This window comes from Castor canadensis, chromosome 2 (assembly GCF_047511655.1).
Source record: "Castor canadensis chromosome 2, mCasCan1.hap1v2, whole genome shotgun sequence".
In the NCBI taxonomy this organism is placed as follows: Eukaryota; Metazoa; Chordata; class Mammalia; order Rodentia; family Castoridae; genus Castor; species Castor canadensis.
The window spans coordinates 193221186-193237222 of NC_133387.1; the positions used below are offsets into that span (position 1 = coordinate 193221186).

General features: G+C 38.6%; 1 protein-coding gene across 1 annotated transcript in view; it reads left to right on the plus strand.

The window, feature by feature from the left end:
* Gucy1a2 (guanylate cyclase 1 soluble subunit alpha 2) overlaps window positions 1–16037 on the plus strand; it is a 278955-nt gene that overhangs the window by 21467 nt on the left and 241451 nt on the right. The window contains exon 2 of the mRNA XM_074066806.1: window positions 8729–8790. Within this exon, the coding sequence (XP_073922907.1) occupies window positions 8729–8790 (62 nt within the window). The remainder of the gene's footprint in view (window positions 1–8728; window positions 8791–16037) is intronic.

Consider the following 16037-nt stretch of genomic DNA (forward strand, 5'->3'; position numbering starts at 1 on the left):
ATAATTTGATTGTCAAGTTTTACTTCCCTTATTCCTAAACTATTGTTGAGAAACATCTCACTGAAGCTCCCTGGTACTGGAAACAACAGAGAATTCTTTGGAAATAACTCAAATGGAAGCTTCAAAGATGTTTTAAAAATCTAGTGGTTTTTTTCCTTACCAGTAGGGTACCCATGTGTTGAAAGGCACTAATTAGCTTTGCAGCGTTCACTAATTGACATCTCTGGACTGTGAGGCATGCCTGGCAACAGTCCTAGGTGTTAGACATGGTCAGTTTCATTCAATTTAACAATTTTTTGACTACTTTACTGTCAGGAGAAGTATGCATAGGGCCATCATATTACACATATTTGTGCAATACTTTAGAGCTTTATGATATTTTTGACCTTAAACAACCTTGAGAAATAGTTATCCAGGAATCTCCTGGTTTTATCAAAAAGGAAATTGAAGTTCCGAAAAATAAATGTGTATCCAAAATCACATGGTATAGTCAGGGATTGGAGCTAATCTCTTTCGATATTAATCTCTGTATTGGTGAAGAACAGTACATTTCAGTTTAGGGAAGGTGAGAAACTTGGCTTTTGGAGGCAGTGAGACCTAGATTGCATTCTGACTCATATCCTTACTACCACTGAAGTGACTTTGGGCAAGTGTCTCTGGATTTGGTTGCCATATTTCTTCCTCTACTGTAGAATTAGTATGAGGATCAAATGACTTGATGCATGTGACGTGTTGGACCCAGTGTGTGATACTCAGCACTCTGGATGTTGTTGCCTTCTGTTATAGTGTGTAGCCCAGAAAGCTGAACTTTATTTTACTTTGGAGACTGAGTCAGCCCTGTGCCATCTGTGAGGTTGTTTAGTTCAGAGGTTTAAGACTGGAGCAATGTGCCCCTAGTAGGATTTTGATATGGTATGATCCATATTCCTGAGAAAGTGGTTTGAAGCAGTGCCATCTTGTCACATAGTCAGTAATTTCATTCAATTGAGTCAAATTGCCCGATGACAAGTGAAGCACAGATCTGCTAACATCCATCTTCAGAAGTTAAGGATCATTAACATAACTACTTGAAAAACTGTAACAATCTTTACAGAGTTGGGATAACATCGTTTTCATATCCATTAAAGATAAAAAGTAAAAGGAAATAAGGAATTTCACTTACATACAGGGAAGTTTTTCCCAATGGCCACCAAAATGAAATAAGTTATTCATGGAGGCAACAGTTTGTGAGGAAGAGAACACAGAAGACCTAAGTTTTTGGTTGGCACTTCTTTCAACTCTCTAGGTCAGGCAAAATACTTTAACCTGTTTGATTCTCAGTTTTTTTTTCAATCTGTAAAATGTGGTTAATTAAGCCTGAGACTCGGAGGTTATTCTGAATGTCTAATGGGATGAAAGGAAAAAAAGTGATTTAGAAACTGTGAAGTGTTTTGCAAACCAAAGGTGATATTCTTCGAAAACATCAGAAATTCTTGGATGGCTTAAGTGTGATATTTCATGTAGGCAGGAGCAGAACTAAATAAATAACCCTTTGGAACTATTTCATTTCAAGTGGGTATGTTTTAAATTAGAACTGATAGTATTGGGTCTTGAATCAAACTGAAATTCAATGTCTTCTTTTGGAAAGGTATTAAAGTGAGATAACGAAGGGAAAATACTTGGCAAGAAATCACACTTTGTATCAGGAGACTTAATTATCATATTGATTATGTGTTAAGTATATTCAGTTACAGTCAATAATTACAATGGTAGTAACTACTGTGCTTTGCTAATTAGAGCATACTTCTAATAAGACAAAGTTTATTGGTTTGAATACCTTTATGGTTCAATTAGCATACTGCTAGCCCTAGTCCTTCATTCTTGTGACATTGGTCAAATATGTGCCCATGATCACAGGGAAAATAAAGTGGAAGTTGGGTGAAATCTCAGTGGTGGTCAACCAGTGTGGGTAGAACTCCAATTACATTCCTAGCTTTTATTTTTTCAAGTTTAACCTACTTAGCATTTTGGCATTATTAAATGCCTACACTATCAGTTTTGTTCAGTAAATTAGTGGTATTGATGACTTGAAATGGCATTCCAACTTTTCCTAAAATGTAGGTTATGACTTCTAAGAGAAGGTGGTTAAATTGTTAGTACATTCTGACTCTGTTTGCAAGTGCTTCACCGTTGCAATGCTACACTTGACAGTGATGCTGAAAACTATGAGGCATTTTTCAGATGGGAAAGTGGAGGCATTTTTTTTCCCCAAGGTTTCTTACTCCCAGGTGTAATTTGGCTAATTTTATAAAAAGGTCAATAGCACAGCTGGATTTGAAATACAGAGGTCTTGACTCAAGGTTCTATATTTAATTTTCAGTCTTTTTTTTTTTGGCTTATAGGTAGTAAGTTTAGAGGCTGGGAAAATGGATATTATGTCTGGATATTTAGTAAGACTGATGATTAGTACAATTATGTCTCTTTAAGAAGTAAATGGATTGTTGGAAGTAGCTTATTTTTCTGATTAGCTTCATTACTAGTGTCAAATAACTTGATCCATTGGTGTCTACAGGCATAGTTAAAGACATTTTATTTTCCATCATGGAACTTGGCATAGGGTGTCTTAAAATGCAAAATGTTCTCAGACTGTGAAAAGAGTGGTGATCTGGAGGAACACGAGATGGTTCCATCCCCTTCCCCATTTCTTTTTCACTTGCTAGCCTATCTACCCAAACTCCACCCTTACAGCTTCAGAGTGTCTTATGGACTGTAGACAAGCTCCTTATACTGCATTTGCCTTGTTAAGGATTAAAGATTGCCAGTGTCAGAGGATGGGGAAGGGGTGAGCCAGGGGATGAGAGAAGGCTAAGAAGGGGAAGTGGAAGTGCACTTAAGATAACACTTTCTGCATGATTTTGTCAGGCCCTTCCTTTTGAATGCAAGTTTGATTTAAAGAAAGTTGTGTGTTCTCAAGAAGCAGTCAGTCAACTTGAATACATGCAATTCTTCAATTTTGTGTTAACATTAAAAATGCTTTCTTACTGAAGATGGTTTCCTAGAGGAGGAAATGTTCCTTATGTTTAAAGAGCCTTTCTTTACTTGTTAGCCACGTAATGTTGAGCAGATCACTCAACCTAACTTTGGTTCTTTCACAGTCAAGTGGAGGTAACACTAGTCTGACTCTCTTGCTGGATTGGTATAAGGATCAATTAGGATAATGTGTATTAAAATGTACAAGTGTTCTACCAAATACAAAACATTAAATATTTATTTTATGCAGAATAAGTTGAAGGTTATGTGCTTGAATTTAGGAGCTGTGTTGCCTGGTCTTCAAATCCTGGCCTTGTTTCTTTTCACCTGTATGACACAGGTAAAAAGGTAAACTTTCTGTGTCTTTTCTTGTCCATAGATGTAGTAAATAATAACATTTACCTCCTGATGTGGATATGAAGATTAAAGAAGTTAATATGTGTGATGGGTTCAAAGCAGTGTCTAGTATAAAGTACAAAAATCATACTAGCGGTTGTATTTTTATGTGCCTCAGAACAAAACAGAATGCCAACTTAAGTGCATGGGGTGAATTACTTAGAAATGAAAAAATCCTATATGCTTCAAGTGATACAGTTCTTGATCTAACAAATTCATATTTTGATTATAGGGCATTAGTAAGAGTTAAAAGGGACTGTTTGAATTCAGCAATTATAGGTGAACATGCCTCAAAAGCTTACTTCTCTTACTGTTGAAATAAAGAAATGGCTTTCAGCACTGCTGCCTTGTCTGGCTAAGGTTTATAGGGTATTGGTCTTGTTCATCGTGTGTATGCTTTAAATGAAAAGTTTTAACACTGACTGAATATCAGAAGCACCTGTGTTCCCCAGTCCAGTTGCACTGGAAGTTCTAGGGATGGTATTTTTTTTTTAAAATCTTTAAATGATTACAATGGGCAGACACGGTTGAAAACCACTAGCTTATACTATAAGAAATTCAGTATATACTGTTTTCATTTAGTTTCTGATATTGACAGATAATTTTATCTTATTTAAATGAGTAAAATGATATGGCTGTTTCTTTAAAGGTAGACTTATTGTTTCTATTAAATCTGTATCTGAGTTTGAAATGAGAAGTCTGTTCATTTTTAAATGATCTATTTTTTCATAATGAAGGGCTGTGTATATTTAATAAGAGTAGAGAATCACAGAATGTAAAATGTAGGCATGCTTGCAAAGGGGCAAGCAGAGGGTAGACTCTGAAGTCAGTCTTGGCTTGCAGGGGCCTCTTAACTTACTGGATGTGTGCTGTGGTGGCACATCGCTTCCCCCAGCCTGCACTCTTTCATCTCCGTGAAGCTGAGATGAACATGCACTTTGTGCAGTGACAACTACGTTTCACACTGTGTGCACGAGCACACACACACACACACACACACACACACACACACACACACACATCTCAACTCTGCCTCCTGCCTGATCCCCGCGCCATCTGCTGCGGATATCCAGAGCAGGGACTGTGTGGGAGCCCCAGCAGGACTGTCTGAGCCTGCAGGACCAGCTGCTGGGAACTACTCTCTCACAGTCTTCAGGAATCGTATCTCTGGCTCTGTTGGGACCATTTCATGACTGACTGGATCCCATGACCTTTCATAAGCATAACATTTAGTTTGTGGTGTCAGTCACTGCTGGCTTAGGGTGATGCTGTGCCTCAGACTAGGGATGAAGATGGTATCTTGTCACATGGTGGAAGCTTCTGGGAACCCTCTGTTTGAGCTCTAGAAAATACTGTGCAGGACACAGATGGCTACTATCTCTTTCCAGCTGTTTTCCCATCCATGCTTCTTTGTGTTGAGTGGGGACAATGGGAAGCCACCACCTATATCTTAGGAGGAAGCGCAGAAAAATAATAGCTCTCTGATTTTTTTTATGTTAGTTATAGTAAATTCTGTCTCCCTCCTCAACCTTGTGTTTTAGATCCTCAAGCATAGGGCTATAAAATTATTAGGCCACCCATGTCTCCTGTTGCACTTTCTTGGTAGTATACAAAGATTGTGGTTTGTGGGTGTTTCTTATTAGTTGTAAAATTCAATGCCTGGGGTCTTGATTTTGGCTGTGGTGTTTCAGTGTCCATTCCATTTGTAGACCTGGCTGTAGAGCTATCTTCAGTCTTAATTTTGTGTCACTATCAGTCTGTACTGATCTTAATGCTTCATTAAGAATTTCTATAAATTGTACCAACTTCTCATTATTAGAAATAGTGGTAGCTTTGTTGATTTTTTTTTTGTAAGTTTGCTAAAGAGGTTGTCAACCATTACCTTAGTTGGTTGGGATTTTTAACCTAAATCTTGTGCTCTTCCACTAGGTGATGAGACTGTTGAGTGTAGAAACCATGTTTTTCTGCTTAGCATTGCTGCAACAATTATTTATTATGCACTTACAAGGTGGGTAGAGACTTTGCTTTATTTTGGTTAACAAGCATAAAAATTATGTACGTGTAAGGAACCTTATTTTAGAGAGCTTTAGCAAACTGTCTAAGGTCATCTAGCTTATAAGACATATAGCTTGATTTTGAACTCAGTTTGACCTTAAAATCCTTCTCTAAGCCATCTTTCTAAATTCCTTCTTGAAGGAAATGAAAGAAGCACGTAAGAGGGTGAGATATTGGCCTGTAGAGGGTTGGATGGCATTCCATAGTAGGAGACAGCTAAGGAGCTGCATTCATTCCTATAGCAGACAGAACAGCTGCATGTTTTCCAAGTCCTTGCTTTTTCCACTGACTACATTAACTTGCATCACTGGCATACATGATCACATAATGAAGACTTGTTGGGGAAACAGACCCTATCACCTTCAAGGCGAAGTCACCTCTATAAGAGGCTTTAGCTTATGCGGGTCTTCATTTCCTACTTCTTATTCAGGTCAGAGAGATCTTTAGATTATGTGAAGTTGTCTGTTACTGATACGGTTGTGGGTTGAGGCTGTCTGGTAAGAGTCTGAAGAGGACTGAGGTGAACCCATGATGCTAATAGGTGATAAGCAGTCAGGATTATGTTGGTGTCAGCCTTGGCTTACAGGGGATACTCTGTAGTCAGTCCCTCTGTTTGTGGCTTAGGCCCTTAGAATGTGCCCACTGGCTTTGGCAAAAAAGAGGAGGTTTATAAATGCCTTAACCACTTGAAACTTGTTGGTTATGCCCAGAGAACATTTTTTAAACATATTTGTAATTATAAATTTAAGTCCTACTGAGTGTGGAAGCAGTTATTTCATGCAGGACAAAAAAGAAAAAGCTTTTTACAGGGCTTAATTCCTTTCACAAACGTGCTTTTTAGTGACTGGGAAATTCCTAGTATAGGAAAAAAATGTCCTTTTGTACAAATGAGGTCATTCTGGTTTTAATTGGCCGTGTGCACTGTAGTTCCTGCTTTCTGTCCCATGTCTTGTGACCAGAGGTCATTGGAAGGATAATCCCTTGTGGATATTCACTGTGTTGGAGGCATGTTGCCAAAGGGAAAGTTATCTTAGATCAGAAACTGCCAAACCAGTGCAGTTGGCCCTGATTCCATGGGAGCTAAGCCAGTGACTGATAATGACTTGGTTTAAGCTGGTATGGGTTGGGTGGTTTCAGGACAGTTTCTTTTTGTCTTCACCCTGCTGCATCTGTTCATTCTCTTTAGATTTCCAAGATATTTCTTTTCTAGGTATGTTCCATTTATTCTGATTCTCCCCTGATGAGCAGAGACATCTGTACCAGTTTGAGATCTTGTTCATCTTTTTTACCTGGTGTAAATGAAAAAACAACTGCTTAAAGGAGTTGCTGTCTACTTTTCCTTGGAAAGCTTGGAAGCTGATTCTTCCTACAATTAATCTGTGGGTTAGTTGGACTAACTCACAAAATATGTCTGAGGCCTCCAGTTTTCAGCACAAGAGGGTCCTCCTACATGGTAGTGAAGAGTAAATCTCAGTGAATGTCCCTGATTTAATTTAAGTTCACTCTCCTCTGGCTTGAAAATAATCATTTCCTCCCAAGGAGGGTGATAAAGGTTTGAAGAATGTTAGGCGGGAAGATTGTCACGTCTATCCTGGATGTTTTATAAAGAGGTGAACATGGACTGGGTCTAAGTACTAATTGACATAGCTTCTGGGGTCTTTCTTAAATTATATGCCTTTAAGGCAGTAACTCTGAAGGATCAAGGACAAGAAATTTATACTTATTAACTACTTTTTAGGTACCAGCTCTGTGCTGGACCTTTTCAACCGATTACCTTTTCAGGGATACTAGGTTCATACAATAATTATCAGTTGCCCATGAAATCACCAAGCTGTGATGCTGGCTCAAATAGTTTTATAAATTAAATTTTATTTTTGATTTGTTAGGCATTAATAATATGAGGGAGTTTCATTGTGATAATTCCATACTGTGTACAGTGTACCTTGAACCTGTGTATGGTATTCACCCTCTCTATTATATTCCCCTCTTTCAAGCAGTGCTTAGTGGGTTTTATTATGCTGTCTTCATGGGCTGTTTGCCTCATACTTCCATCCTGTCCACCACTCGGGGTCCTTTTTCCTCCTCCCTTCTCCCATTGAATCCCCCACCAGATAGTGCCTCAATCACAGTTCCCTGAAATTTGTTCTGCGCTGTAAATGGATCAGTGTTTTACTAAGCCTTTGGTGGGTTTTTCCTGCTCAATCGACTAAGTACTTTTACTAAAAATATTCACTTTCTTGTCACTGAGAATTTGGTTGGTTCTTATCATAATTCTTTTTTTTTATTGTTCTGGGTGAGGGTACATTATGACATTTACAAAGGTTCTTACAGTATATCAAATGCATCACACTTGAATTCACCCCTTGCATCATTCTTTTCATAATTTCTTAATAAAAATCTATCTTGTAGGATCTTTTTTTCCTTAAGTCTAAAACTCCCTAAACTTGGGCCCTGCTGCCTAAATAACTCTGAGAATAATCTCTTGATCAAGGATTTTAAAACTATCTTGAGCTGTCCTTGGGTAGAGAGGATTATGTAATTCAGTCGTGAACTGATTAAATATTTGCTGTAGGTCCCAATTTTTTTTTTTTTTGGTCTAAAATGTTTGTGGCTCCTCTAGGAGGTACTGAAAAGAATTTCCGCTTGAAATCTCTTGGGATACAGAGGAAGTCAGGCTGACTACTCATTGATGTGATGGCTGTGTGCTCTGAACCATCTGCTTCCCATCCTAGCCTAGCCTCTCCATGAATTCCTTCAGATGTAGAACCAATGGCGGGGGGTCAACTGAGTTTTAAAATATCTCTTATTATAAAGTTGACTACTTTAACTCAACTTGCTTGTTAGATCATCCTTGAAAGCCTTGTTAAAACATCAAAAAGAAATAGTGAGATGTGTTCCTTCCTTTCAGTTGGTCATCACCTCACACAGATTCTACACCCTGGATTGGAAGAACTATAACTTGTGTTTCTGCAGTACACCTTTCCACTGCTCCCAAAGCCTGTGTCACGTCTGGTGGTATTTTATGGAACTTAACAGCTAATTTAAAAGACTTGGAAAAAAAAGACTCGGAAATACTATCATATTTGAACTTGGGAAATTTTGGGCAATCTCCGAGTGTGTCATTTGTACCTCTGGGAAAATGGGTTAATCATGTAAAATGAAAACTCTCCTGAGATTATTCAGAAGCTTGCATCTGCCTGAAATGCGTTGCGTGGGAATGGCACTGATTTGCTGATGATGTATTTCTGTTATTGTTATTGTCCTGCAGCCTCAGACAATACAGCAAACTCTCAAGAGCACACTGCAGTATTATGAGCATCAAGTCATTGGGTGAGTAAAAATGGATTTGGGTCATTAATGGGGACCAATTAAAGGAACTCCTCAAGCACAGCAGTGGAGCAATCCAGGTCAACTTTATCTCACAACAGCTATGTTCTCAGAGTGGGGTGGGGATAAAAGCATCCCTTGGAGTGATTTCCTTTGGTTTATTTGTGTTTAATTCTTTTAAATGAAATTCCCTTTTGGAGTTGTTCTCCTCTTCCCCCTTTTTTTCTTTTTCTCATTTTTACCCTCTTATTTCAAGATGGAATCTCATAATTTTTCCTTACTTTTGTGGTAAGGGTTACTGATACCGATGGGGAGACTTTGAAAGGATTTTAGAATTGTTACGTAAAGTTTAACCAAAATCACACTTCAAGGATTGGTATTTATTTATCTAGTGTCAATGCTACATATTTTTCTTCATTTCTCCCTATTTCTCGGAGTGGTTATCTTATGGGTGAAGTAAGAAGACTTGATGTCAATAGGTATGAATTCAAGGCCTCGTCAACACATGAAACTTTTAATCAGTAACTTCATTTTTTTTATAAAGTGTGATGACAACAATAAGTAATCAAGAATTAGGTGTTATGATTAAATGAGTTAAATTCAATGAAAGTATTTTGTAATCAGAAAACTTCAAATGAGCATAGGATATACTTTTGATGCACAATAAGAGAAAGCAGTTGGCAAATAAAAAAGCCTAAATGTACTTTCTTGTACAACCTTGCTTTTTAGATTAAATTTATCAACATTAGAGGCAATTTTTTTTTTTTTGCAGTACTGGGGTTTGAACTCAGGGCCTATGCCTTGAGCCACTCCTCCAGCCCTTTTTTATGAAGTGGTTGTTCAAGGTAGGGTTTCACAGAACTATTTGTCTGGGCTGGCTTTGAACTGCGATCCTCCTGATCTCTGCCTCCTGAGTAGCTAGGATTACAGGAGTGAGCCTCCAGTGCCCTGCACAGTGTGTGTCTGTATACTACACTATATACCTCTGTGATTTATCTTTGTGAGGAGTTGAGATTCAGACCCTGATATTTCTTTAAATATCATCATGTCACATTATGGCTAATACTCATTGCCATGGAGATCAAGAAGATGTTACTGGCTATTAGGGTTTAATTTTTTTTTTTTTTACAAAACAGAAGGGAAGGAAACAAATGGAAAGATAATTTCAGTACCTAGTATAATGTCATACACTTTAAGTGCTCGATGATCATGTTAATTGTCATCTCAAAGGGGACAGCTTTGGAACTGTTGTCCTAATTCTCAGGAGTGTAGTACTAGGAAAAACATACTATTTAAACTCATGAGATAGCTTTTATAGTTTGAGGCCATTAGTCATTTTAAGTGGTTTATCCTAATGGAGCTAAAGAATGTCAAATTAATCTTTCCCCACACATTCTAAAATAAAACTTAATCACTCTCCTTGAGTTTGCAACTTTTAAAGTATGGTGTATGGATCAAATTAGTTAAAACACTCAGAACAGTTTCTTCTATGTGATATGCACTGCATATGTGCATTGTTAATATTTTATGACAGTACTCAAATAATTTCTGGGATTACAAACATTCTCTCTGTTTCAAAATCAAGTAACTGATGAAATATTCTCATTTGTGAACTAAACTATGTCTTCAAGGAAAACTGGACTGGGACTCTTTTTGGTAGTACTGGGCCTTGGCCTGCTAGGCAGGTGCTCTACCACATGAGTGATATGCCCAGCCCATTTTTGCCTTAGTTATATTTTTGGATAATGTCTCTTTTTACCCAGGGCCCACCTGGGACCACAAGTCTACCTATGCCTCCATCCAGTCAGGATTATGAGAGTACACCACCATGGCTAGCTTGTTGGTTGAGATGGGGGGTCTTGCTAATTTTTATTGGCAATTGGCGTATACTAGTTGTGTAGGGGGAAATTCACTGTGACATTTATATATATATGCTTATGCCTGAATTATATTCACCCCTTTCATCATTCTCCCTCATTCCACCTTTATCCACTTCTTAGAATTTTAACAGGTTTCATTGCTCTTTCATACCCATATACAAGTACATCCACTATGTTCACCCTCCTTCACTCTCTCCATTTTCCCACCCCTTCCCACTGGTACCTACCCATAGAAAGGACCTTTTTACTGTCTTGTCCTTCAGTCTTTTAAGTGTATATTGGTTGTTCAAGGGGGTTTTGTCTTGGCATTTCACACATGTATGTATTGTACTTGAACCTGATTAACCCCCTCTATTGCTTACTCTTTCTCTATTGCCCTGTTCCCTATTATTCAACAGCTTGCAGTTTTTTTTTTTTTTTTTTTGGTAATACTGTCTTCATACACAGATGCATTGTGTTTCAGTGTTATTCACTCTCTGTCAATTTCTTTTCCTATTCTTCTCCCCCCCACCAGTTTCCTCAAACAAACCCACTATTAAGATCATGTTTTCTCTGCCGCCCTCTAAGTATAAATGATCCTATATGTATTTATGCATAGATTTATCTTACAAGTCTAGCTTCAACATATGAGGGAAAAACATGTGACCTTTGTCCTTCTGAAGGTCTGGATTTTTACTGGCCCCTAACCTTGATCCTCTTGGTTTCCACCTCCCGAGTAGCTGGGATTACGTGGTGTGCACCACAACACCTGGTCCCTAGTGGGACTCTTATAATGTGATCAAAATAGATAACCGAATCATGCTGTGGTAATTAGTAGAACACCTTTTCCCATGGAGCTCTTATTTGTATAACTGCCTCAGTTTTCTTGCTCTGTGTAGACATGGCCTGGGGTGATCCTTTGATCATTGCCTAAATGGTCTTTCCCTAGTTCTGTTTATTCCAGACATATTAAGAATATAGATAATTTGACTTTGATGTAAAGAGACATCTTTATGGCCAATGTGATCCAAATGAATCAGGCATCTACATTAGCATGCCAGTGGATTAAGATATTTTTCCTTGGGAATGGGCTGACTTTTAGGGCTTGAAGTACCTTCACTCACTGCCTTTATTTGCACTTACGTGGATGAAGACAAAAGGGGGAGACTGGCAGCAATTTTGTCACCATTGCCCTTCTCGACTTTGTCATGCCCTTTTTCCTTTTCTCTCTTCACGTGGCTTCCTTTTCCAACTTCCCTCTTTTGCCTTTTAGGCTCCACTTTTTTGCTTTTTACTTCAGTTTTCAAAACTGAAAAAGGAGAGCAGCTAATATAACTAACACTGGGACTAAAATGTGTTCACACTTTTGTGTTTTTCCTCTTTAGATAACACAATTTAAGGCTTTTTACCTCTGTTAAAACGAATGTGTTTCTTACAGTTAAGGGGATTTTAGGCAGTGGAGAATAAGCACTAGAAAGCATGTCTGACTTATTTTTGGAGGTGAAGGGTGGGAAGTAGACGTTTTTTTCTAATTTCTGAAGTTGGGCTTTCCTGGCTTGTCTTGAAGTAAATGAGCCTCTAGGTGCATTGAATTGCAATGCCAAATCAGTATAGGTAACAGAGCTTAGTCCTTCTCATTTGAATTTCTTAATTTAGCCCCAACCACAGACCTTCCGACCCTCCCTTTCTTTCCTTAAAACGTGTCCTTAAATCTGCTTTATTTATCAAAAGAGCTCTAGGATAGACTACTCCATTCTTTGAATTATACTGGCTGCTCATAGAAACTCTCTGGGGCTTTTTTGCCTCCTAAGACTTCAGACTGAAAGTGGGATATAGGTGTTCAAAGGATCGTGGAGGATCGGAAGGGAGTCGAGGGAACCTCTTGTTGCAGAGTAAGATAATCTCTCCATGTCTCAGCTGCTTTATCTTTAAACAGTCATTCTATTCTTTAATTTATCCCCTTGCTCAGTCATTCATGTATTCATAGAAATCATTTACATTGGGAAAATGAGTGCTAAAATAATTTATTCATGCTATGTGATAAATCCTCCCTTCATCGCTACTGTCTTTATCCCTTTTCATGGAGAAATCCTGATCTAGTTTTCTAGCTTTTACTCCTGTCCTCCAATATTGGATTTACACCACAGCAAAGTAATTAAAATCTTAGATCATGCCATTTTCTTATTTGAAACCAGTGGCTCTCAATGTTAATATGTATCCAAATCATCTTGCAGGTTTGTTAAAATGCAGACTGCTGGACCCATGGTATTAGTTAGGGTTTTTCAGAGGAGTAGAGTCAATAGAACATGTATAAAATTATAAATGGGGATTTGTTGGATTGGCTTAATGATTAGAGGTGCCTAGTCCCATAGTGGCCATCTGCAGGCTAGAGACCTGGGGAAACCAGCAGCTGCTCAGCTCCCTAGCTGCTCAGTCTAGGAAGCTGGGAGCCTGGGAACAAGAGGGTCCAATGGTGCAGTCCCAACTCAAGGATGAATGTTTGGGAGTCCCTTGGAGAGTCATTGGTGCAAGTCCATGTTCAAAGGTTGAAAAATCTGGAGTCTGAAATCCATGGGCAGCAGCAGAAACTCACCTCCTTCAAAGAACTGAGCATGCCTGTGTGTGCCAGCTTCCCTCTCCTGCTTTTTTTTTTTCCCATCTGATGCCCCCTGGCTATTAGATGATGGTGCTTGTATTCAAGGCAGGTTTTCCTCACTCAGTTTCAGACCCACATGCCAACATCTTGGTAAATAATCTCACAGACACACCCAGAAGTGTGCTTTACCAAGTTTCTAGGTGTCTCTCAATCCTGTCAAGTCGGCAACCATTATACCCACCTAAGAGGTTCTGATTCAGTAGTCTGGTGAGGGACCAAGAATTGGCATGTTTATCAGTCCCAGGTAATGCTGGTGCTGCTGGCTTAGGGACCACACTGAGAAACTCCCACTTTAAGCCACATAATTGCCTATTTTGCTAGACTCAACCTGAGTTATTTCTGTGACCTGCCCTCTGCTCACCTCTCTAATTTCATCCCCTTCCACTCCCCACCTTTGCATTCCACTTTCACTTTTGTTGGTTTCTTACCTGCACTAAGCTTAGCCTATAGGGCTTTGCACATAATTCTTCATTTTCCAGAGTGCTCTGTATTCATATATTTCCATGGCTCGTTCTTTCTATATATTCAGAGCTTGATCAAGTGTTATCTCTTCAGAAAGGTCTGCCTTGAGCACCCGATCTGAAGTAGCCCTCCATCTCCTTCTTTGGCCTCTGACCCTGCTATTTTCTGTCACACTATCCCCTGTGATTTCTTTTCATGGTGTTTCTCATTATTATTTGGTTTAGTTTCATATTTATCATGTTCGCTTCTGTATCCCTGGTTTTTATGTGTTGGCACATTGGAAAGACTAACATTTTTTGCCTGGGAGAATGAATAAATTATACTTTAGAAGTGTGTACACAGATATTTTTAGGAGCATAGTGAATGAATGAGTAAATTATGCTTGAGATCCGGGTATGGAGTGAAAGGTTGAAATAATCTCTAGTGTCCATTACACTTATAAAATTTATAGCTCTAGCATCCAGGGCCCTTTTCTTTACGGCATAAATTATCCTGATTTGTTTGTATAGTTTCCTGCATATGCTTTTTTTGGGGTGGATACTGGGGTTTGAACTCAGGGTCTCACACTTGCTATGTTGGTGCTCTACTGCTTAAGTCCTGTCCCCAGCTTTTTTGCTTTCATTATTTTTTGAATTGGCTCTCACATTTATGTCCAGATTGGCCTGGACTGAAGTCTCCTTTCTTTCTTCCCTCCCTTCCTCCCTCCTCCCTCCCTCCCTCCCTTCCTCCCTTCCTCCTTTCTTCTTCATTCCTTCCTTTAGAGCTGGATGACAGGTGCACAGGACTGCACCTAGCTATTGGTTGAGATGCGGTCTTGTGAACTGTTATCCTCCTGATCTTTGCTCCCCCAGCAGCTAGGATTACTAGCTTGAACCACCATGCCAGGCTCCACATATACTTAATATTCTGCCACTGTGTGTGAGGTTGACTTTGTGGCATATTTTGATTACACATTGGTGTTCACTTGGACATCTTCTTCTTTATGTATCAGTTGTTCCCTCAATCTAAAATGAATAAAGGGCAGTGAATGTGCAACTTTTGTTAGTTGCTCTTTAATTGAAGATCTAAGGGAATGGACTAGCTGTTTTGGACAATGTAGGATGGAAAAAAGTGAGAAGCAGGAGTCAGTAGGAGACAGTGAAGGTTCATTTAGGAATGAAAAGGATTGAGAAACATCTATTTATGATGGCAGAGTTTTCCTAATATCTTTCTTGCCATTATCTGTGACTTTTGTTCTCTATTTTTCTTTGTTATGATTTTGCTTTGGTTATAGATGTATAAGATTTACTAGACTTAAAGTCATGTTACACTATTATGAATAATTGTGGGTGGATTCCTTAAAATCCCTGAATGTGTATTCTCTTTTTTAAAAATGGTAGTAACAGGATTGGGATGAAGCTTAAATGAAACCTTACTTTATGAAATCATACTTTATAATTATACAGAAGTAATTAGCACAGTGCCTGGTACACAAAAGTCATCTATAGGTTGGTTGAATTCTTGATGCCATTATTGGCATCTGACTCTTTTGCACTTCCATTTTTATTTATTGTCTTTTCCTATATCCTCTTGCTGTTCTTTCCTTGCCATCTGAACATTAAAAATTGTTTAGTATCAGTTGCTTGACATGTCCGGTTCGTTTTATAGCTACTGTTTTCTTCTGATGAATTACTTTTGCTTTGGATTTTTTCTTTTTCCTAAAGTTTTGTCTTTAGAATGTTTGGATCAACTGCCCTAACTCATGTTTATACTATGTGACACCCCCCTCTGGCCTGTAGCTCACAAGAATGCATTACTATGGCAGGGCAGTGTAGACAGATATCTTTAGTAGGCTATCATTGGATTATCATCAGATGATAGTCATTTGTGAGAGCCATTGTTCATCCATTATGTAACTTAAACAATAAAGCTTAAGAAATATGAATTCAGAATTATGTGACTCATTTTATACTTTTGGCCACAATACTCACTGTGTTGTTAATATCACAGTTAGGGGCTGGGTGTGGAGATGGTTGTGGTTCATACCTGCCATCCCAGAACTTCTGAGGCAGAGAAAGAAGGATTGTGAGTTCAAGGTTAGTCTGGGCTACACAGCAAGATCCTGTCTTAAAAACAATCATAATTAGGACTATTGCCAACCTCATATTAGTCTGTGACACTGCTTCTATAGTCATGCTAAAATCAACTTCTATTACTTTGATTATCATTGTGGGCCCTGTGTTTGTTTTATACAGCCAGCCTTGTGTTTTCTTTTTCTTTTGACAATTGAAGAG